Source organism: Bombina bombina, chromosome 5 (genome assembly GCF_027579735.1).
Source record: "Bombina bombina isolate aBomBom1 chromosome 5, aBomBom1.pri, whole genome shotgun sequence".
Lineage (NCBI taxonomy): Eukaryota > Metazoa > Chordata > Amphibia > Anura > Bombinatoridae > Bombina > Bombina bombina.
Window position 1 is genome coordinate 513,681,028 of NC_069503.1, and position 24,659 is coordinate 513,705,686.

The 24,659-nt window shown below is 40.0% G+C and overlaps 1 protein-coding gene across 1 annotated transcript in view; it reads left to right on the forward strand.

The window, feature by feature from the left end:
* The window catches only part of BBS9 (Bardet-Biedl syndrome 9), a 1,102,055-nt gene that overhangs the window by 352,282 nt on the left and 725,114 nt on the right, over positions 1-24,659 (forward strand). The window contains exons 8-9 of the mRNA XM_053714434.1: positions 10,767-10,950; positions 12,367-12,496. Of these exons, the coding sequence (XP_053570409.1) occupies positions 10,767-10,950; positions 12,367-12,496 (314 nt within the window). The remainder of the gene's footprint in view (positions 1-10,766; positions 10,951-12,366; positions 12,497-24,659) is intronic.

The window sequence follows — 24,659 nt, forward strand, 5'->3', positions numbered from 1 at the left end:
TTGCCTCTCAAACCTAGTGAGCTGCCCTGCTGCCGGGCAGATTTACATTGAGGTAAGAGCCAAATTTAATTTTTCTAAAAAGAAGGGGGAAATATTGGCACTTTAACAGTTAGCTCTATTTGGGACATTAATGCATTGAAGCCTATTATGGGTTAATAGGATAATGTGAGGCAGTTTGTGCAGGCACTGGGGATGAGAGGAATTATTTTTTGACAAGGCTCAGTTAGTGTTTAGTCTCCAGTGTGTTCCGGACAGGGTGGATGACATTGGTAGTGTTTTTTTTACTTGGTGTTACTCTCGGTGGCTTTACTTTTTACAAGGAGGTTAATGCCGGCCGGGTAGTTTCAGTTAGGTACGCCCACGATGGGCGGGCTTTTTCTGAGGCGGCAAAAGAATTTTTGCGTGCTTTTTCAGGATCATTTCCTGAGTGCCGGAAGGGTAAAGTAATTTCGTTGCGGTTCTGCATTCTCAGAAGACTGTGAGAGCGATCGCCTGATAGCCGGTTGGAGCAGCTCTGGATTGAGTCCGGATCCTTAACTACTATTGACTCCGGCAACCAGCAGGACAGGTAGGCACCTCAGCAGAGCTTTCTGAGGTGTAGAGGCTGTCTGGGTTTCTACAGAGCCGCTGCTGTGCTGTTAAAAAATAAAAAATTACTTTGAAATATATTGTCAGAAAAATGTTACTGTCCCTTTAAATTTTAAAGTTAAATAAAAGTATTTTATTTTTTGTTTATTCAGTAAAGATGGACCAAGAGGCCCTGCAAAATGTTACTTGTAGTTTGTGTTTTAATGCTAATGTGGAACCACCAATCCCATTTTGTTTCTCGTAATTGAGAGAACATTACATTACAGGGATAGACTTTGATTCTGAGCCATCATTATCTAAGGCCGATGCTGTTCAGGGGTCGCCTGTTAAAGATATGCCGCAGCTTTCTCCTCAAGTGTCCCAAACCTTATTGTCTACACATGCAGTGCCCTGCATTTCCTCTCACACTCCGGTTGGAGTTACTTTGCAAGACATTGCTACCTCATATCCTCTGTAGTAACTGATGCGCTGTCTGCCTTTCTCATGTTGCAGGGAAAGCGCAAGAGGAAATGTAAAGAATCAGTGAGTAACGTTTCTGACACAGTGAGTAACGTTTCTGTCGTGGCTATTCCGAATGTTCCCTCCCAGAAGTCTGAGGAGGAAGATACTTCGGTAGCATCTGAGGGTGAAATCTCAGACTCAGACAGTGTAATTCCTTCTTCTGATTCTGAAGTTGTAACCTTCAGGTTTAAGCTAGAACACCTCTGTTTGTTACTTAAAGAGGTTTTGGCCACCTTGGACGACTCAGACACGACTGTCGTAGTCAATCCTAAGAAATCCTAGTCTAGTAAGCTAAACAAGTACTTTGATGTGTCTTCTGCGGTGGAGGTTTTTCCTGCTACAGAGATTATTGCACGGGAAGGGGAGAGACCTGGTATCCTTTTTTCTCCTTACACAATTTTTAAGAAGATGTTTCCAATAGCTGACTCTATCAAGGAGTCTTGGCAAACAGTCCCCAAGGTGAAAGGGGCAATTTCCACCTTGGCTAAGAGAACCACTATTCCCATAGAGGATAGCTGTTCTTTTAATTATCCTATGGATAAGAATTTGGAAGGTTACTTAAAAGGATGTATGTACACCAGGGTTTACAATGGCACCCTGCGGTGTGTATTGCGCGGCAGCTTACTGGTTTGTTTTGTTGTCTGAATCTATTCAGACCAATACTCCCCTTGAAGAGATCCAGGACAGGATCAAGGCTCTTAAGTTGGCCAATTCCTTTATCATGGATGCTTCCCTACAAGTCATTAAATCGGGAGCAAAGATTTCTGGCTTTGCTGTTCTGGCCCGCAGAGCCTTATGGTTGAAGTCCTGGTCTGCGGATGTGTCATCTAAGTCTAAGCTTTTGGCGATTTCCTACAAGGGTAAGACCTTGTTTGGGCTGGGCTTGGCCAAAATAATTTCGGATATTACGGGAGGAATGGGACACTTCCTCCCTCAGGATAAGAGGAATAAACAGAAAGGACGTCAGAGTAATTTTCGTTCCTTTCAAAACTTTAAAGGTAATCCTTCCCCTCCCTCTTCCAAACAGGAACAGTCCAAGTCTTCCTGGAAGTCCAATCAGTCTTGGAACAAGGGGAAGCAATCTAAGAAGCCCGTTAGTGACTCAAAGTCAGCATGAAGGGTCTGCCCCCGATACAGGAGCGGATCTTGTTGGGGGCAGACGTTCTCTCTTAACTCAAGCCTGGGTTCGGGATGTTCCGGATCCCTGGGCGATGGACATAGTGTCCTAGGGATAAAAACTAGAGTTCAAGACCTTTCCTCCCAGGGGCAGGTTCCTCCTCTCAAACATTTTCTGTAGACCAGATAAAAAGAGAGGCATTCTCACATTGTGTCCTGGATCTATCCGACATGGGAGTGATAGTTCCTGTTCCAATGCAGGTCTGGGATTCTACTCCAATCTGTTCGTGGTTCCCAAAAAAGAGGGAACTTTCAGACCAATTTTAGACCTCAAGAGTCTAAACAAGTTTCTCAGAGTACCATCCTTCAAGATGGAAACAATTCGTTCCATTCTTCCCTTGGTACATGAGGGTCAATTCATGACAACAGTGGATATAAAGGATGCGTACCTGCACATTCCCATCCACAGCAACCATCACAAGTTTCTAAGGTTCGCGTTTCTAGACAAACACTTTCAGTTTGTTGCTGTTCAATTCAGCCTTGCCACAGCTCCAAGGATCTTCTCAAAGGTTCTGGGAGCGCTGTCGGCGGTGCTGCAGTTGCAGGGTATTGCAGTGGCGCCTTATCTGGATGATATTCTTGTTCAGGCGCCATCTTGCTCCCACACAAAGATGTTATCTTTTCTGCGCTCTCACGGGTGGAAGGTGATTTGGGAAAGAGTTCCTTAATCCCAGCTACAAGGGTGGTGTTCTTGGGAACAATAATAGATTCTCTATCAATGAAAATTTTTCTGACAGAGGTCAGAAAAACAAAGATTCTCAACTCTTGTCTTGCCCTTCAGTTCTCTCTTCGACGTCAGTGGCCCAATGTATGGAGGTAATTGGTCTGATGGTGTCTGCCATGGACATCATACCGTTTGCTTGGTTCCATTTCAGACCTCTACAGTTATGCATGCTCAGTCAATAGAACGGGGATTATACAGACCTTTCTCTGCGATTAGAAGTGGATCAGGCGACAAGAAATTCTCTTCCATGGTGGTTGTCTCAGGAACATCTCTCCCAGGGAACCTGCTTCCGCAGGCCTACCTGGGTGATCGTGATCACGGATGCCAGCCTCCTGGGATGGGGAGCAGCCTGGGACTCGTTGAAGGCTCAGGGTTTATGGACTCGGGAGGAGTCAGTTCTCACCATAAACATTCTAGAGCTGAGGGCAATCTTCAATGCTCTTCTTGCCATGGCCTTAGCTAGGGTCAGCCCGGTTTATCATGTACCTGTCGGACAACATAACTTCAGTGGCTTACATCAATCTTCAGGGAACTCAGAGTTCCTTGGTCATGGTAGAGGTAACCAAAATTATTTAGTCCGCGGAGACCCACAACTGCTGTCTGTCTGCGATCCACATTCCAGGAGTGGGCAATTGGGAAGCGGATTTTCTGAGCAGTGTTTTTCAGCTTGCTCCTCAAATAGGGATAGCCGGAGCTGGATCTCATGGCATGTCGTCAGAATGCCAAGCTCCTGTATTGGTCGAGGTCAAGGGATCCTCAGGCGGTACTGATAGATGGCGGTCCCTTGGAATTTCAGTCTAGCATATCTGTTTCCTCTGTTCACTCTCCTTCCACGGGTCATTGCTCGAATCAAACAGGAGAGGGCGTCGGTGATCCTCATTGCACCGTCGTGGCCTCGCAGGATCTGGTATGCAGACTTAGTGGAGATGTCATCTCTTCCACCTTGGAGACTTCCACTGCGGAAGGACCTTCTATTTCAAGGGCCCTTCATCCAAATCTCGTTTCTCTGAAGCTGACTGCTTGGAGATTGAACGCTTAAGTTTAGTATATCATTGAGACCATGATTCAGGCTCGTAAGCCTCTGACAAGAGAGATTTACTACAAGATATGGCGTGAATATCTGTATTGGTGTGAATCCAAAGGTTACCCTTTGAGTAGAGTTTGGATTCCTAGGATTTTGTCTTTTCTCCAGGAGGGTCTGGAGAAAGGGTTATCTGCTAGTACTTTGAAGGTTCAAATGTCTGCCTTATCTATATTGTTGCACAAATGTCTTGCGGATGTGCCAGATGTCCAATCCTTCTGTCAGGCCCTGGTTAGAATCAGGCCTGTGTTCAAGCATGTTACTCCTCCCTGGAGTCTTAACCTTGTTCTTAGAGTTCTTCAGCAAGCTCTGTTTGAGCCTATGCATTCCTTAGATATTAAGATGTTATCTTTAAAAGTTTTGTTTCTGGTTAAAATTTCTTCTGCTCGAAGAGTTTCTGAACTCTCGGCGTTGCAGTGTGAATCCCCTTACCTTATATTTCATTCAGATAAGGTGGTTCTGCATACTGAGTTAGGTTTCCTTCCTAAAGTAGTTTCGGATAGGAATATTAAGTGCATTGAAATACTATTTGCAGGCGACTAAGGATTTTGCCAGTCCTCTGCCTTGTTTGTTTTTTTCTCTGGGAAACGCAAGGGTCAGAAAGCTACGGCTACATCTCTTTCTCTGTGGCTGAGGAGTATAATTAGTTTGGCCTATGAAACTGCTGGACAGCAGCCTCCTGAGAGAATCACGGCTCATTCCACAAGGGCTGTTTCCTCCTCCTGGGCATTCAAAAGTGAAGCTTCTTTGGAACAGATTTTCAAGGCTGCAACTTGGTCCTCTCTACATACCTTTGCCTCGGCTGAGGCTTCTTTTGGGAGAAAGGTTTTTCAAGCAGTGGTGCCTTCTGTTTAGGTTCCCTGTCTTGTCCCTCCCTGATCATCTGTGTCCTCTAGCTTGGGTATTGATTCCCGATAGTAATTACTGATGATCCGTGGACTCACCGTGTCATTAGAAAGAAAAACAGAATTTATGCTTACCTGATAAATTACTTTCTCCAACGGTGTGTCCGGTCCACGGCGTCATCCATTACTTGTGGGAAATATTCTCCCCCACAGGGAAAGGCAAGGAGAGCACACAGCAAGAGCTGTCCATATAGCTCCCCCTCTGGCTCCGCCCCCCAGTCATTCGACCGACGGTTAGGAGAAAAAGGAGAAACTATAGGGTGCCGTGGTGACTGTAGTGTATAAAGAAAAAAAATTTCAACCTGATTAAGAAACCAGGGCGGGCCGTGGACCGGACACACCGTTGGAGAAAGTAATTTATCAGGTAAGCATAAATTCTGTTTTCTCCAACATTGGTGTGTCCGGTCCACGGCGTCATCCATTACTTGTGGGAACCAATACCAAAGCTTTAGGACACGGATGAAGGGAGGGAGCAAATCAGGTTACCTAAATGGAAGGCACCACGGCTTGCAAAACCTTTCTCTCTTAGGTATTGGAAAAGCGTCGTCGTGCACTGGGACCTCTAAAAATTTGTCCAATTTTCACAGCTTCTCTGGTACTACCATAGAATCACAGTCATCCAGAGTAGCTAATACCTCCTTAAGCAAAGCGCGGAGATGTTCTAGCTTAAACTTAAATGCTACTATATCAGGTTCTGCCTGTTGAGAAATTTTTCCTGAGTCTGAAATTTCACCCTCAGACAGCCCTTCCCTTACAGCCAATTCCGATTGATGCGAGGGTAAAATAGATAAGGCATCGTCAGCGTCTGATTGTTCATCCTTTTTATCTGCATTTAAAACTGAACAATCACGCTTTCTCTGAAAAGCTGGCAGTTTGGATAAAAGATTTGCTATAGAATTATCCACTACTGCTGTTAATTGTTGCATAGAAATAAGCACTGGCGCGCTAGGTGTCGCCTGCGCGGGCAAAGCTGGTGTAGACACAGAAGGAGAGGATGTAGAGCTATCCCCACTACCTTCATTAGATAAATCATCTTGGGCAACATTATGAAAAGTAACAGAGCTGTCCTGATTTTGTTTGGACGCTATGGCACAATTATCACAAACACTCGAAGGGGGAACCACATTTGTCTCTATACACACAGAACATAGGTTATCTGATGGCACAGACATGTTAAACAGATTTAGGCAGGCAAACAATGCAATACAAACGATTTTAAACAAAAACGTTACTGTCTCTTTAAATAATAAAATGACACACTTTATTTCTGAATGTTCAAAAAACTATGAAGGCAATATCCGATTTTTCTGAAATTTGGACCCCAGTGTCTTAATGCTTAGAAAGTATTGCACAGCAAATATGGAGACTCTAGCTCTTAAAACAAGCAAACCGGAGCTAATTGTTGTATTTAACCGTTTTTATACACCACAATCCCAGCTACAGCCTTGCTGCAGCTTTTTACCTTCCTTAGGGGTCAACCATTCACAGAAAAAAGCCTTCTGGAGTCACTTTCTGAGCCACAGGACCCTCTCACATGAATCTGCATGCACTGCCTTGAAATAAACTGCGCAGCTGAAGCGCCAAAATGAGGCTTCCTCCCTCAGCACACTAGAGTGAAGGGGCCTTCCTGACTAGATTTAGGTGTCTAAAACAAGCCAGATCAATAAAAAACGTTCCCAAGTGTATGTGAGCTTATAAAATATTTCAAATGGTATCATATTGTAATAAAAACCGATTTGGCCCCTAACAGGGTCTACCAGCATAAAAATCAAAAAGGGGAAGCCTGTTATCTTTTTTGCTGAGGTGAAAGAAAAATGACTGTCATCTAGCATTAGCCTTTGTTGTTAGAAGGAGACTAGTCATACCTGAAGCAGATGAGTCTGCAAACTGTTACCCCCAACTGAAGTTCTCTTGTTTCAACAGTCCTGCGTGGTAACAGTAATGGATTTTAGTTACTTGTGCTAAAATCATAGCCCTCTTAAACAGAAATCTTCATCACTTTTCTGTTATAGAGTAAATAGTACAAGCCAGCACTATTTTAAAATAACAAACTATTGATAGAAGAATAAAAAACTACAACTATACACCACAAACTCCTCACCATCCCCGTGGAGATGCTACTTGTTCAGAGCGGCAAGGAGAATGACTGGGGGGCGGAGCCAGAGGGGGAGCTATATGGACAGCTCTTGCTGTGTGCTCTCCTTGCCTTTCCCTGTGGGGGAGAATATTTCCCACAAGTAATGGATGACGCCGTGGACCGGACACACCAATGTTGGAGAAACAAAATTTATGCTTACCTGATAAATTTCTTTCTTTCTTGACACGGCGAGTCCACGGCCCGCCCTTTTTTGTTCAGTCAGTCTTTTTGTTTTGTAAACCTCAGGCACCTCTGCACCTTGTGTTACTTCCTTTCTCTCATTTTCCTTCGGTCAAATGACTGGGATTTGAGGGAAGGGAGGTGATACTTAACAGCTTTGCTGTGGTGCTCTTTCCTTCCTCCAGCTGGCCAGGAGTGATATTCCCAATAGTAATTACTGATGATCAGTGGACTCACTGTGTCAATAAAAAAATACATTTTTCAGGTAAGCATAAATTGCGTTTTTTCAGTCAATAGGAATGCAATGGTACCCCAATTTAAAAGGGGTACCTTGAATTCAATCTTCAGTGGGCGGCATCGATCGCATGAAGTGGATCCTCCACGCTGGATGGCTCTGTGGTCGCTGGTTCTGTTCCGCGGTCATCTCTGCGCCGCCTTCGCCCTGGATGAAGCTAGAAGAGTTCCCCGCGCTGGATGAAGATGTCGCCGTCTGGAAGAAGACCTTCACCGCCTGTTAGAAGACCTTCTCTGCCGGACTTCAGGAATGGTGAGTACCTATTTGGGGGTTAGACTTAGGTTTTTTTTTTGTTTTTTTTGGGGTGTTTTTTTTTTTTTTTAAAGGTTAGGTTTTTTTTATTTTAATGGGCAGTAAAAGAGCTGAATGCCCTTTTCAGGGCAATGCACATATGAATGCCCCTTTAGAAGCAATGGGTAGCTTAGTTTTTTTTTTAGACTTAGGTTTTTTTATTTTGGGGGGTTTTACTGTTAGGGGGGACTTTGTAATTTTTTGTCGTAAAAGATGCCCTACAAAAGGCCATTTTAAGGGCTATTGGTAGTTTATTATTAGGTTAGTTGTTTTTTATTTTGGGGTGGCTTTTTTGTTTTTTTAGGGCTTTTTATTATTTTGGATAATTTTGTTTATTATTTTTTGTAATCTTAGTGTTTTTTATTTTTCATAATTTTATTTATTTTAAGATAGTTATGTTGTAAATTTAATTTACAGTATAGGGGATAGTAAGGTTTAATAGTTTAATTTAGTGTGTTGGGATTTGGGGGGCTGGCGGTTTAGGGGTTAATAACTTTATTATAGTAGTAGCCATGTGGGGGCCGGCGGTTTAGGGGTTAATAACTTTATTATAGTAGTAACGATGCGGGGGCTCGGCGGTTTAGGGGTTAATAACTTTATTATAGTAGTAGCGATGTTGGGGGCCAGCGGTTTAGGGTTAATAACTTTATTATAGTAGTAGCGATGTGGGGGGCTGGCGGTTTAGGGGTTAATTACTTTATTATATTAATAGTGATGTGGGGCTGGCGGTTTAGAGGTTAATGGGTTTAATTAGTGTCGAGGCAGCGGTTTAGGGGTTTATAACTTTAGTGTCGGCAATGTCAGGGAGGGACAGATTAAGGGTATCTAAACTAGGGGTTAATGTTAGGGTGTTTTAACGTAACTTTCTTTTCCCCATAGACATCAATGTAGAATGTGTTATAGCGATCGCTATTCCATGATCGCAGGTGTTAGTTTTTTTTTTTAATCACTTTCTCTCCATTGATGTCTATGAGGGAAAACGTGCATGAGCACGTCAAATCAGGCCTTGGGCTTTGTGCAGTATGGAGCTTATTGCACCATACCGCACAACAAAAGAAGTTTTTTCAGTAACTTGTAATGGCAGCGCTATGAAGAGTGCGATACCGCTCAAATATTTTTTTACGCGTTATTTACGCACCCGGTTTAGCGCATAGCTTGTATTCTGGGTGTATGTTTTTAATGCCTTTTGGGATATGAGGCCTCTTACATTTAGCTAATACTCATGGACTTAAAAAATACTGGGCTGTCGGGTTGAATTCTGGTCACCTGGTAACCCTAGTGGCAACCCTATGTCTTTTTTAACAATACAATACATGCACATTATTGTGCTTACATCTAATGTTTGTATGTTTATTTTAAACTATATAGTTACACATGTATAGTCATGTAGTTAATATTAACAATGCCAAACCATATGATATGTTTTCTTCTAGAGAATAAGACAAGTTATACCAAACCCATTCTATCTGTGCTGCCAGTTTTAGATATAAAGTAAACTCTATAGAATTTAGTTAGAATACTGTGTCAGTTATGTGTAAAAGGGTACTGTACATTTGATACTGTGCAAATGATGTTTAAAATATACACACATATACATACAGTGTTCTCCCCTGGACTTTTTAAATGGCTAATCACCCGGCTAAAATTCAGTGTTGTTTCCAATGTTTATTGCACAAATTATAATTTAATTAATTTATGTTAAATTATGCAATTATTTTGTGCTTTAGATAGAAGATGCTATCATATTACAAAGTATTACACTTCCCTACCTGGTACTTGATAACACCACCCAGCTGGTAAAATGTTCTGGTAAGAACACTGATAGATACACACGCACATATGTGTTTGTCAGATATGGGCTGTTTGCAGAAAAATAGAGCAATTTGTGTGGTAAATGATGTTAGGTAAAGGGATAGTATGAGGTAAGTCAATTGCTTCACTACCTTATAATGAACCCTTGGCCTTAGATTAGACAACCATACTTAAATAATTATGTTTGTATGCATGTATGAAAATGCTTCCTATCGGGGCTTAAAAACTCATCATATCCATGGTTTTAAATGGTTTTCATTAATGTACCTTTAGTGATATTATAAATCTAGTTTTATATACACACATACATACATGGGAATTATTTATTAAGAAAGCACAGTTTAAATTTGAAAAAAAGCCCTTGGCACCTAATACAAACTCTGTACTTGGCAACTGGGCAGTTAATTGAGATATATATATATATATAGTATATAGCAAACTATGGTTTGCTAGTCAGGGGTTAAAAGCTACTAGCCCAGAGGAAGAAGTTACTAGTCCACCCAATCTTAATGATAGGAAAAAGTCAAATTTCGAAGTCATCCTTTGCAATATCCAAGTCGTTTTAAGCTACTGGACCACTGGAAATTGCAAGCCCTGTGTATTTGTGTATATATATATATAATTTTTGTAGAATTGCACTTTTACAGCCTGTTATTTTGGTTATATTCTCTTCCATTGGTAAAAGCATTATGCTAGCACATTTGTCCTTGAGCTTAATTGGGTCTTCCAGTTCCGGTATGTTTTATATGCCATACAAGTGCTATACAAAATTATTTTAATACTATAAGATTTGGAAAAGCACTTTAATACCATATGCATGCTTCCAAAGTTATCTTTGGAGGGATTACACTTTTAATGTTGGCCAACACATATAATATTTTTAAATATATTAAGTGGGACTTTAATAGGAAACCTCTGAAGATCAATCAACAGGCTGATTGTTATGAATTAAAAATACTTTTCATGCCTCTTTGGGACCAAAAGGTTAAATTGCTTTTCTGTTTAAAATTAGTCATAATTAGGTGACAGGGGCTGCAGCTGCTATATAGATTACTTTATGCTCTGTATATTTGCAGGCCGACTGGATGCTGAGCATTGGTGAACAGGCACTGGATATTTGCATCGTCTCCTTTAATCAGACAGCTTCCTCTATTTTTGTTCTTGGCGAAAGAAACTTCTTCTGCCTGAAGGAGAATGGACAGATCCGCTTCATGAAAAAACTTGATTACAGTCCAAGCTGCTTCCTTCCATATTGTTCAGGTTAGTTAGAAAATAATGGAATTCTATGTTTGGAATTACAAAGTACTAGCTGTAAATATATATATATATATATAAATAATAAAAAAATATATATATATATATAAAGAAAATATATAGACGGATCGGTTTAATGACGCCATTATTTGCTTTTAGGTGTAGTTTGTAGACTTGTTTCTTAAGACTAATTTTACTAATGTTAACAGCACTGATGTGGAACAAATTATACTACTAATATCTGAGAGGAAAAAATATGCAAAACCTTTAGTAGTGTGATCAAATTTCTCAGTAAAAAAAAGAAATTCTGGTACTATTGTGTGTTACTGTGGGTGTGTTTTTTTAATTGTTCTTATCTACTTTATATACTTCTCAGAAATATATTACTAGTCCGTTATGTGTTCATTACTGGTAACCTGAGTTTTCCTCTAAATGTTTGTTGACAATCAGAATATAAACCTTTTAGTGTCACATCAAATATAGAGTAAGATGCTTTAAACCATATACAATACGGCCTTTTATACTAGACGGGCAACTTGTAATTTTCTACCAGTCTCTTTAGCGCAATTAAATAAAGTGCACTTCAGAAAAGCTCTAATAAAAGGTACATGTCACAGACAGTCATAAAAAAGCATAATATAAATATTTTAAACATTATATAGAAATATTGTTGGCTCTAAAACATTTTGCTTACCCCATGGCTGTTCTTTGATCTGCCTTTAATTTTTTTCATCTTTATTCTTAGGGATACAAGGTGTCCAGTATTAACCAGACAGTCCAGTTTATCAGCAGGCTGTCCAGTAAAATCTGTGCAAAAATACTTGTCAAATATCCAAATAAAAGCAGCTACATTTTTAGGCCTTCTGTGCCATGGCCCATAAAGAAGTGACACAGCACATGCACTATTCTTTGTTACTGGCAGAGAAAGATGGTAAAAAATACCAAACTTATGTATTACTGGTAGACATAGGAGCATTGAAAAGCTGTTCTTTCCCTGTTACATGCAGCCACTGCAATGTGTGTCCTGCTGGTAGTCAAAGGAGGGTCATATCACTGCTGTGTCTTACTGGCAATCAAATAAGTAAAATGATTGATTTCCAGGATACTGGCAGCCAAGGGGATAAAATCACTGCTTATTTGTAAAAAATATATAGGATATTTTTTATAAGATAGAGATTTGAGGAGGGGCCATTTTGGCCCCCACCGGTGCTAAGTCCCCTTTAGGCTGTCCAGTATTATTGTGCAGGGCAGCTGACTGGCAACCTTTATTATTCATTTTTCGAAACATCAGGTTCTCATTTATCTCCTAAATATTTTTGACACACCAAAAACTAGAAACGACAACAAACAAAGTAAATCTGGATCTTCTTTAGAGAAATGTATTTTAGTAATTTTCCTTACAATTTCTTTATGAACCCACAGTGACTGAAGGAACAATAAACACATTGGTCGGAAACCATAATAATATGTTGCTTGTGTACCAGGACGTGACATTGAAGTGGGCAGCTCAGCTTCCGCACATACCAGTTGCAGTAAAAGTTGCTAATTTCCAGTAAGTACATATTATAAAATGACCACACATTCAATTTTTATTGCATACAAGGATTTTAAAGGCTTTGAAAGATTTTAAACCTGGCTTATTTGCTTACATTTTTCAATTTACAAATCTTTTTTTTTTATTGTTTGAAAGTGTCAGTTAAAGGGATATTAAAGAGTGCACCTTTATTCAAAAAATATGTTAACATAATAAGAAACAGGATGTGTTAAAAAACAAACAAGCTAATTGTTTTCTTGGTAAATGAGCACTTATAAATGTTCAGTTTACCCAATGCTTGCAGCTAGATAACAGAGCTGACATTACATAACTTATTTTCTACTGTCACATGATGTTTGCTGCAAAAGCCCACTATTGAACATGAGCTATAAACTGACTGCAGTTATTTCAGGTGTCTCCTAGCAAGCATTTCAAAAGCAAGTCTCCTCCTTTATTGTTCTGTAAATGCCAAAGCCCTTTTGTGGGGTTATGACAAGAAATAAGGGACCCTGAACAAATGAAGTTAAAAATAAAAAATAAATACAAGATTAAATCCTTTTAATATGATGAATACTACATATTGAAATGATTTCTATTAAGTATAAGCCACTGCTTAGTGGTTTTTTATTATAACAAAAAACAGACTTTTATATCCCTTTAAATGTTACTAAAAATCATGAACCATATACTGTATAAAAATAAACTTTATTTCCCTCAAACGCTATATGTTGTCATTACTTTGCCTCAACCATCCCAAAAATACTCAATGATACTCTTAATGATAAAAACTGTCTAAGGTTAATAACTTTATTAACATATCATTAAAATATCAATTATCAACACATAAAAATATACTTACAAGTAAAAAGTGTGTTTTTAGAGTTTATAAGATGTTAGTGACAAGTGTATGGGGTTTTTCTTACCCAAACAAACAATTTCAACCCTAGTGAGCTTTATTGAATCTAACATACTGTGTGAATGTGTATGGTATGTGTGTGTGGGTATATATATATATACAGTATATATGTGTGTGTATGTATATATATACAGTATATATGTGTGTGTATGTATATATATATACAGTATATATGTGTGTGTATGTATATATATATACAGTATATATGTGTGTGTATGTATATATACATACCGTATATATGTGTGTGTATGTATATATATATATATATATATATATACAGTATATATGTGTGTGTATGTGTATATATATATATATATATATATATATATATATATATATATATATATATATATATATAAAATTATTTTTTGGGGTTTCAGTAAAGGGACAGGCAAGTCAAAATGAAACTTCCATGATTCAGATAGGGCATGCAATAAATCTAGGTAGGCTCATGTGCTAATTTCTAAGCCATTGAAGGCTGGCTCTGCATTTTGACAGTTTTTCACAGCTAGACAGTGGTAGTTAATGTGTGCTGTATAAATAACATTGTGCCTACGCCTGTGGAGTTACTTATGAGTCAGCACTGATTGGATAAAATGTAAGTCTGTCAAAAGAACTGAAATAAGGGGTCAATCTGCAGAGGCTTAAATACAAGTTAATCACAGAGGTAAAGAATGTATTAATATAACTGTGTTGGTTATTCAAAACTGGGGAATTGGTAATAAAGGGAATATTTTAAACAATAAAAATTATGGAGTAGACTGTCCCTTTTAAGTTGTGAAAATTAGTAAACTGAAAAAATGGGTATTACTATATTAAAGGGACATTAAAAATAAACGCTAGATAGAATGATGCATTTAAAGAAAAGATTAGTCTGAAAATAACATGCAGATGTATTGTTAAAGTTCAATTAGTGGTTTAAATATTGACAAATAAGTGTAAAGTTTTAGTGTCTATAAAACCATGAGATCTGCCATGTTGTAACTTAGGTTACATTCTCTGCTGTGGCCAATTAGGGGCAGTTATAAATAGGTCACTAGAGTGTGCAGCCAATGGCTGTGGGGAATATAACAGTGTTCTGCACTTTCATTTCTAACAGGAACTGAAAAGCCCACAATTTCAGAATGTAATTACAGGAAAAGGGGCCAAAAATAAATATTGAAAGTATATTGCTGAGGTTTTTTGATATATATGATTTATCATTTTATATTACCATCACAAAGTGTTCAATGTCCCTTTAAGCAAAGTATTTTATAATTAGAAAATACATGCCTTTTTCACTTTTTGTCACAAAATCATGTGCAATTAGTGTATTTGGTAGTGTACATGGATTCCTATAATATATCTTGTTGCACAACTAATTTAGAAATAATTCAGGTAGCTGTGGATTTGATGTAGAAACACAATTTGTGTGGTATTATAAGACACAATCACCAGGTCACTCAGACCCCAAGAAAATAAAGTTTAAACGTGTGCATGGATGGTGTCAAATATAAAGCAAACAAGGCTAAGGCGACAAGGGGATTTAAGAACAAAGGTACAGTTAATCTATACCATGCAGATGCAAGGAAGGGTTTTGTTCTCCGTCACATCCCATCTGGTATTTCTAACTATAATCCCCAATCATTAGTGCATTAGTAAATAACAATAGCAATGCAGAAAAAAAGGTATAAACTATTTTAACATGGAAAATGTGTTCCTTTGTGAAGCTGTTTCAAAGCATAAGATCAGCTATATAACAGGGCTAATTGTTTTGTCATATTTTTATGTCATTTTATTTTGATTTGTATTTTTTATCAGAGCAAATGTTTTTGTCATATTTTTATGTTATTCTATTTTGATTTGTATTTTTATTAAATGAAGCAATATGTTTTGTAGAATAAAATAACAATTTAGCATAAATAGACATGATAAATTATAAGATCCAAAGATCTTTTTATTGTATCCATTTATTTATCATTCTATGTATGTATTGGGTACTTGTAAAGCGTGACTAATCATCCATAAGGGTCTCAAGGCGCTGCTCATATTATCAACCTCGGAAGGATTAAAGGCTGAGTGGACCTCGCCAGGGATCGAACCTGCTACAGAGCTCAGCCACAATGCGTTAGCATGCTGAGCTATTTGTCCAGCTTCTATGAATTTAATTATTCCAATGGACCAGATTTATTTATAGCTCATAATTACCCTATAGCTTGTGCTGGAAAACTGACATTACTAATATATTATAATTACTATTACATTTTGCTTGTTAATATGTGGTTAAATTCTGTAGTGCTGGGTTCACAGTGACATTGGTTCATGGTGAAAAGAAGTAGATACATGAAGCAGAATATACAAAACAAATGTATACAGGAGCAGAAGGGTAAAAGTCCACATCTGTTTTTCAGAAAAAAAAAACCCAAGTACCATTTGTTAACTTAAAAGGACAGTCTATTTGAAAAGTGTCTTTGTTTAAAAAGATAGATAATCCCTTTATTACCCATTCTCCAGTTTTTCATAACCAACACTGTTATAGTTATACACTTTTTATCTGTATCAAAGCCACTGCAGACTGCCCCTTAATTTAGCGCTTTTTGCAATCTTGCATTTTAAACAATCAGTGCCGGTTCATGCCTGACCAGTATTTTTCTCCATGGAGTAAGCACAATGTTATCTACATGGCACACGTGATCTAGCACTGTATAACTGTTGTGCAGGATTTAAAAAGCAGTTAGATAAGGGGCGGCCTGCTGTAACTTAGAAACAGGCAAACTTAGAGGTTATAAAGTATATTCATTTAACAATGTCGGTTATGCAAAGTTGGAGAGTGGGTAGTAAAGGTATTGTCTATAATTTTAAAGAATGAAAAATATCAAGAAGACTGTCCCTTTAATGGTAATTCCCTTTTGGTATAATGTATCAACACTGAGGGCACAATTCTAGAAAGGTAAAATTAACAATTGAGCCATTAACACAAAAAACCTTATTGTTTAAGTGCAAAAATCATAACAAAATTGTTCACCAAAAATTGTATTTCTTTCTAATGACACGATGCAAAGTTGACCCGAACATTAATCAGGAGATCGTTGTTCCTTCCTTGTGTCCTAATCCTTCTTCTCAGAAGAACGTGCTCTAAAATTCTATTTACAGGCGACTAAAGATTTTCATCAGTCTTCTGCTCTGTTTGTGGTATTCTCTGGGAAACGTAAGGGACAGAAAGCTACGGCTACTTCTCTTTCTTTGTGGCTGAAGAGTATCATTCGCTTTGCCTATGAGACTGCTGGACAGCAGCCTCCTGAGAGAGTTACGGCTCATTCTACAAGGGCTGTTTCCTCTTCCTGGACATTCAAAAATGAAGCTTCTGTGGAACAGATTTGCAAGGCTGCAACTTGGTCCTCTCTTCACACTTTTTAAAAATTCAATAAATTTGACACTTTTGCCTCGACTGAGGACGCTTTTGGGAGAAAGGTTCTTCAAGCAGTGGTGCCTTCCGTTTAGGTTCCCTGTCTTGTCCCTCCCTTATCATCTGTGTAGCTTGGGTATTGATTCTCAATAGTAATTAGATGATCGGAGGACTCATTGTGTCTTTAGAAAGAAAACAAAATTTATGCTTACCTGATAAATGTATTTATTTCTTGACACGATGATTCCACGGCCCGCCCTGTTCTTTAGACAGGTTGTTGGTATATAAACTTCAGACACCTCTGCACCTTGTTGCTTTCTTTCTCTCCTTTACTTTGGTAGAATGACTGGGGTTGGAGGGAAGGGAGGTGATATTTAACAGCTTTGCTGTGGCGCTCTTTGCCGCCTCCTGCTGGGCTGGAGTGATATTCCCATTAGTAATTAGATGATCCGAGGACTCATCGTGTCAAGAAAGAAATACATTTATCAGTTAAGCATTTATTTTGTTTTTATTAAAAAAAAATAATTGTATTTAAATTACACAGGAATTAATAGTATTAAATGCACTGTATAAATCATAATATAAGTTCACTGTATGTGCAAAAAAACATATAGAATTTCGTACTACTTAGTGCATTCCATTGGCGTTTATGAAATTGTCTCTTAAATCACAATGTAATTCTGTAAAAGAATTTGCCCTACAGATGTCACTTTTTTTCTCACAAATTTAAAGGTGACAAACTTACTTAAAACATTAATTACTCTGAAAGGAAAACCTATGCATACAAAAATAAACAGCAATTTTAAGGCACAGTGCACTGAAAACGGCAACATTTCATTTGTATTAGTCGTAATATTAAAGTTGAAATATTCGCCAGATTCTCCCTGTGCACTTTGTTCTCCATTGCAAACTTCTACATAGCAGAGAGCTCTCGTTGTTTATATGGGAGACATCTCGCCACTCACAGGGACAACCCCCTTTCTCCAACATAGGTGTGTCCGGTCCACGGCGTCATCCTTACTTGTGGGATATTCTCTTCCCCAACAGGAAATGGCAAAGAGCCCAGCAAAGTTGGTCACATGATCCCTCCTAGGCTCCGCCTTCCCCAGTCATTCTCTTTGCCGTTGTACAGGCAACATCTCCACGGAGATGGCTTAGAGTTTTTTAGTGTTTAACTGTAGTTTTTATTATTCAATCAAGAGTTTGTTATTTTAAAATAGTGCTGGTATGTACTATTTACTCTGAAACAGAAAAGAGATGAAGATTTCTGTTTGTAAGAGGAAAATGATTTTAGCAACCGTTACTAAAATCGATGGCTGTTGAGATGGACTGTTGAGAGGAATTAACTTCAGTTGGGGGAACAGTGAGCAGACTTTTGCTGCTTGAGGTATGACACATTCTAACAAGACGATGTAATGCTGGAAGCTGTCATTTTCCCTATGGGATCCGGTAAGCCAATTTTTATTACAGAAAGAAAAAAAGGGCTTCACAAGGGCTTTTTAAGACTGTAGACATTTTCTGGGCTAAATCGATTTATATATAAACATATTTTATACTCCATAGCCTTGAGGAATTATTTTAATCTTGGGAATTATGTAAAATAACCGGCAGGCACTGTATTGGACACCTTATTCTCTAGGGGCTTTCCCTAATCATAGGCAGAGTCTCATTTTCGCGCCTCTATTGCGCACTTGTTTTTGAGAAGCATGACATGCAGATGCATGTGTGAGGAGCTCTGATACATAGAAAAGACTTTCTGAAGGCGTCATTTGGTATCGTATTCCCCTTTGGGCTTGGTTGGGTCTCAGCAAAGCAGATACCAGGGACTGTAAAGGGGTTAAATATAAAAACGGCTCCGGTTCCGTTATTTTAAGGGTTAAAGCTTCCAAATTTGGTGTGCAATACTTTTAAGGCTTTAAGACACTGTGGTGAAATTTTGGTGAATTTTGAACAATTCCTTCATACTTTTTCGCAATTGCAGTAATAAAGTGTGTTCAGTTTAAAATTTAAAGTGACAGTAACGGTTTATTTTAAAACGTTTTTTGTACTTTGTTATCAAGTTTTTGCCTGTTTAACATGTCTGAACTACCAGATAGACTGTGTTCTGAATGTGGGGAAGCCAAGGTTCCTTCTCATTTAAATAGATGTGATTTATGTGACACAAAATTTAGAGAAAATGATGCCCAAGATGATTCCTCAAGTGAGGGGAGTAAGCATGGTACTGCATCATCCCCTCCTTCGTCTACACCAGTCTTGCCCACACAGGAGGCCCCTAGTACATCTAGCGCGCCAATACTCCTTACTATGCAACAATTAACGGCTGTAATGGATAATTCTATCAAAAACATTTTAGCCAAAATGCCCACTTATCAGCGAAAGCGCGACTGCTCTGTTTTAGAAAATACTGAAGAGCATGAGGACGCTGATGATATTGGTTCTGAAGGGCCCCTACCCCAGTCTGAGGGGGCCAGGGAGGTTTTGTCTGAGGGAGAAATTTCAGATTCAGGGAAAATTTCTCAACAAGCTGAACCTGATGTGATTACATTTAAATTTAAATTGGAACATCTCCGCGCTCTGCTTAAGGAGGTGTTATCCACTCTGGATGATTGTGAGAATTTGGTCATTCCAGAGAAACTATGTAAAATGGACAAGTTCCTAGAGGTCCCGGGGCCCCCCGAAGCTTTTCCTATACCCAAGCGGGTGGCGGACATTGTAAATAAAGAATGGGAAAGGCCCGGTATACCTTTCGTCCCTCCCCCCATATTTAAAAAATTGTTTCCTATGGTCGACCCCAGAAAGGACTTATGGCAGACAGTCCCCAAGGTCGAGGGGGCGGTTTCTACTCTAAACAAACGCACCACTATACCCATAGAAGATAGTTGTGCTTTCAAAGATCCTATGGATAAAAAATTAGAAGGTTTGCTTAAAAAGATGTTTGTTCAGCAAGGTTACCTTCTACAACCAATTTCATGCATTGTTCCTGTCACTACAGCAGCGTGTTTCTGGTTCGATGAGCTAGAAAAGGCGCTCAATAATAATTCTTCTTCTTATGAGGAGATTATGGACAGAATTCATGCTCTCAAATTGGCTAATTCTTTCACCCTAGACGCCACTTTGCAATTGGCTAGGTTAGCGGCGAAAAATTCTGGTTTTGCTATTGTGGCGCGCAGAGCGCTTTGGTTAAAATCTTGGTCAGCGGATGCGTCTTCCAAGAACAAATTGCTTAACATTCCTTTCAAGGGGAAAACGCTGTTTGGCCCTGACTTGAAAGAGATTATCTCTGATATCACTGGGGGCAAGGGCCACGCCCTCCTCAGGATAGGTCTTTCAAGGCCAAAAATAAACCTAATTTTCGTCCCTTTCGCAGAAACGGACCAGCCCCAAGTGCTACGTCCTCTAAGCAAGAGGGTAATACTTCTCAAGCCAAGCCAGCCTGGAGACCAATGCAAGGCTGGAACAAAGGAAAGCAGGCCAAGAAACCTGCCACTGCTACCAAGACAGCATGAGATGTTGGCCCCCGATCCGGGACCGGATCTGGTGGGGGGCAGACTCTCTCTCTTCGCTCAGGCTTGGGCAAGAGATGTTCTGGATCCTTGGGCACTAGAAATAGTCTCCCAAGGTTATCTTCTGGAATTCAAGGGGCTTCCCCCAAGGGGGAGGTTCCACAGGTCTCAATTGTCTTCAGACCACATAAAAAGACAGGCATTCTTACATTGTGTAGAAGACCTGTTAAAAATGGGAGTGATTCATCCTGTTCCTTTAGGAGAACAAGGGATGGGGTTCTACTCCAATCTGTTCGTAGTTCCCAAAAAAGAGGGAACATTCAGACCAATCTTAGATCTCAAGATCCTAAACAAGTTTCTCAAGGTTCCATCGTTCAAAATGGAAACCATTCGAACAATTCTTCCTTCCATCCAGGAAGGTCAATTCATGACCACGGTGGATTTAAAGGATGCGTATCTACATATTCCTATCCACAAGGAACATCATCGGTTCCTAAGGTTCGCATTCCTGGACAAGCATTACCAGTTTGTGGCACTTCCGTTCGGATTAGCCACTGCTCCAAGGATTTTCACAAAGGTACTAGGGTCCCTTCTAGCGGTGCTAAGACCAAGGGGCATTGCAGTAGTACCTTACTTGGACGACATTCTGATTCAAGCGTCGTCCCTTCCTCAAGCAAAGGCTCACACGGACATTGTCCTGGCCTTTCTCAGATCTCACGGGTGGAAAGTGAACGTAGAAAAAAGTTCTCTATCTCCGTCAACAAGGGTTCCCTTCTTGGGAACAATAATAGACTCCTTAGAAATGAGGATTTTTCTGACAGAGGCCAGAAAATCAAAACTTCTAAACTCTTGTCAAATACTTCATTCTGTTCCTCTTCCTTCCATAGCGCAGTGCATGGAAGTAATAGTTTTGATGGTAGCGGCAATGGACATAGTTCCTTTTGCGCGAATTCATCTAAGACCATTACAACTGTGCATGCTCAGTCAGTGGAATGGGGACTATACAGACTTGTCTCCGACGATACAAGTAGATCAGAGGACCAGAGATTCACTCCGTTGGTGGCTGTCCCTGGACAACCTGTCACAGGGGATGAGCTTCCGCAGACCAGAGTGGGTCATTGTCACGACCGACGCCAGTCTGGTGGGCTGGGGCGCGGTCTGGGGACCCCTGAAAGCTCAGGGTCTTTGGTCTCGGGAAGAATCTCTTCTCCCGATAAATATTCTGGAACTGAGAGCGATATTCAATGCTCTCAAGGCTTGGCCTCAGCTAGCAAAGGCCAAGTTCATACGGTTTCAATCAGACAACATGACGACTGTTGCGTACATCAACCATCAGGGGGGAAGAAGGAGTTCCCTGGTGATGGAAGAAGTGACCAAAATCATTCAATGGGCGGAGACTCACTCCTGCCACTTGTCTGCAATCCACATCCCAGGAGTGGAAAATTGGGAAGCGGATTTTCTGAGTCGTCAGACATTTCATCCGGGGGAGTGGGAACTCCATCCGGAAATCTTTGCCCAAATTACTCAATTGTGGGGCATTCCAGACATGGATCTGATGGCCTCTCGTCAGAACTTCAAGGTTCCTTGCTACGGGTCCAGATCCAGGGATCCCAAGGCGACTCTAGTAGATGCACTAGTAGCACCTTGGACCTTCAAACTAGCTTATGTATTCCCGCCGTTTCCTCTCATCCCCAGGCTGGTAGCCAGGATCAATCAGGAGAGGGCATCGGTGATCTTGATAGCTCCTGCGTGGCCACGCAGGACTTGGTATGCAGACCTGGTGAATATGTCATCGGCTCCACCATGGAAGCTACCTTTGAGACGAGACCTTCTTGTTCAAGGTCCGTTCGAACATCCGAATCTGGTCTCACTCCAACTGACTGCTTGGAGATTGAACGCTTGATCTTATCAAAGCGAGGGTTCTCAGATTCTGTCATTGATACTCTTGTTCAGGCCAGAAAGCCTGTAACTAGAAAAATTTACCACAAAATATGGAAAAAATATATCTGTTGGTGTGAATCTAAAGGATTCCCTTGGGACAAGGTAAAAATTCCTAAGATTCTATCCTTTCTTCAAGAAGGTTTGGAGAAAGGATTATCTGCAAGTTCCTTGAAGGGACAGATTTCTGCCTTGTCTGTGTTACTTCACAAAAAGCTGGCAGCTGTGCCAGATGTTCAAGCCTTTGTTCAGGCTCTGGTTAGAATCAAGCCTGTTTACAAACCTTTGACTCCTCCTTGGAGTCTCAATTTAGTTCTTTCAGTTCTTCAGGGGGTTCCGTTTGAACCCTTACATTCCGTTGATATTAAGTTATTATCTTGGAAAGTTTTGTTTTTGGTTGCAATTTCTTCTGCTAGAAGAGTTTCAGAATTATCTGCTCTGCAGTGTTCTCCTCCTTATCTGGTGTTCCATGCAGATAAGGTGGTTTTACGTACTAAACCTGGTTTTCTTCCGAAAGTTGTTTCTAACAAAAACATTAACCAGGAGATAGTCGTGCCTTCTTTGTGTCCGAATCCAGTTTCAAAGAAGGAACGTTTGTTGCACAATTTGGATGTTGTTCGTGCTCTAAAATTCTATTTAGATGCTACAAAGGATTTTAGACAAACATCTTCCTTGTTTGTTGTTTATTCTGGTAAAAGGAGAGGTCAAAAAGCAACTTCTACCTCTCTCTCTTTTTGGATTAAAAGCATCATCAGATTGGCTTATGAGACTGCCGGACGGCAGCCTCCTGAAAGAATCACAGCTCATTCCACTAGGGCTGTGGCTTCCACATGGGCCTTCAAGAACGAGGCTTCTGTTGATCAGATATGTAAGGCAGCGACTTGGTCTTCACTGCACACTTTTACTAAATTTTACAAGTTTGATACTTTTGCTTCTTCTGAGGCTATTTTTGGGAGAAAGGTTTTGCAAGCCGTGGTGCCTTCCATCTAGGTGACCTGATTTGCTCCCTCCCTTCATCCGTGTCCTAAAGCTTTGGTATTGGTTCCCACAAGTAAGGATGATGCCGTGGACCGGACACACCTATGTTGGAGAAAACAGAATTTATGTTTACCTGATAAATTACTTTCTCCAACGGTGTGTCCGGTCCACGGCCCGCCCTGGTTTTTTAATCAGGTCTGATAATTTATTTTCTTTAACTACAGTCACCACGGTATCATATGGTTTCTCCTATGCAAATATTACTCCTTTACGTCGGTTGAATGACTGGGGAAGGCGGAGCCTAGGAGGGATCATGTGACCAGCTTTGCTGGGCTCTTTGCCATTTCCTGTTGGGGAAGAGAATATCCCACAAGTAAGGATGACGCCGTGGACCGGACACACCGTTGGAGAAAGTAATTTATCAGGTAAACATAAATTCTGTTTTTTTAATAGAATTCCATGAGGGCTGCCCCAACAATTATCAGATTTTGAAAACCAGTCTAGGCTTGCAATTTTCTTAGAATCGGACCCTAAGTGTGGGTACTTTAGCAGAACTATTCACTACCCTCTTACGTTTACTTCTTTATGTAGGCAGACTCACAAGCAGCAATGCACTACTGGGAGCTAACAAATTATTGGTGGCTACACATATGCCTCATGTATTTGGCTCATCTGATATATTCAGCTAGTAGTAAATTGCTTTTCTGGAGGCTTTTTCTGGGTCAAACAAATAGGTTAATCACAATCTATTGGCCAAGGCCTTTTTGGTTCTTTTCATGATCAAAGAGGCTACTTTTTGTTCAACTTAAACACAATAGTGCATTGTTTTTTTTGGGGGGAGGGAGGTTTCCATGCCTTGATAAACTCCCTATTTTTAGTAATGGGCAAAAAAGCCCTCACCGATCACAATTCATTTTCAGGAGACTTTTCAACACCTTTTTGAGACTAGTAGAATGGCTTATAGGACATCTTTGCACGTATTCCAAGACTATTTTGAATCATTCTATTATATTGTACATGTGCAAGACACGCTGGAATGGCCATGGGAGCTAAGCGGCACTGGAGAAAATTTCGGTGTTCAGCCGATTTTCTTCATTACAAACTAATCTTGAACTCCTACTATTCTGCCCTTAATCTCTATAAGCAACATTACTTATCTACTCTTATCTCTAATCTTTCTTTAAACCCAAAACGTCTGTTCTCCACTTTCAATACTCTTCTCCGCCCACCCCCACCTCCTATTACAACTTCTCTGTCAGCTCAAGACATTGCCAGCCACTTCAATAACAAAATCCACTCCATCAGAAACGAAATCAGCTCCCGATATAATTCCATTCTCTCACCCCCTCAAACGCTCTCAATCAACCACAACCCATATAGCCATAAACTTAGCTCTTTCTCCCCTGAGGAAGAAGTTTTGGCACTTATACTGCGCCCTCACCTTACTACCTGTCGCCTTGA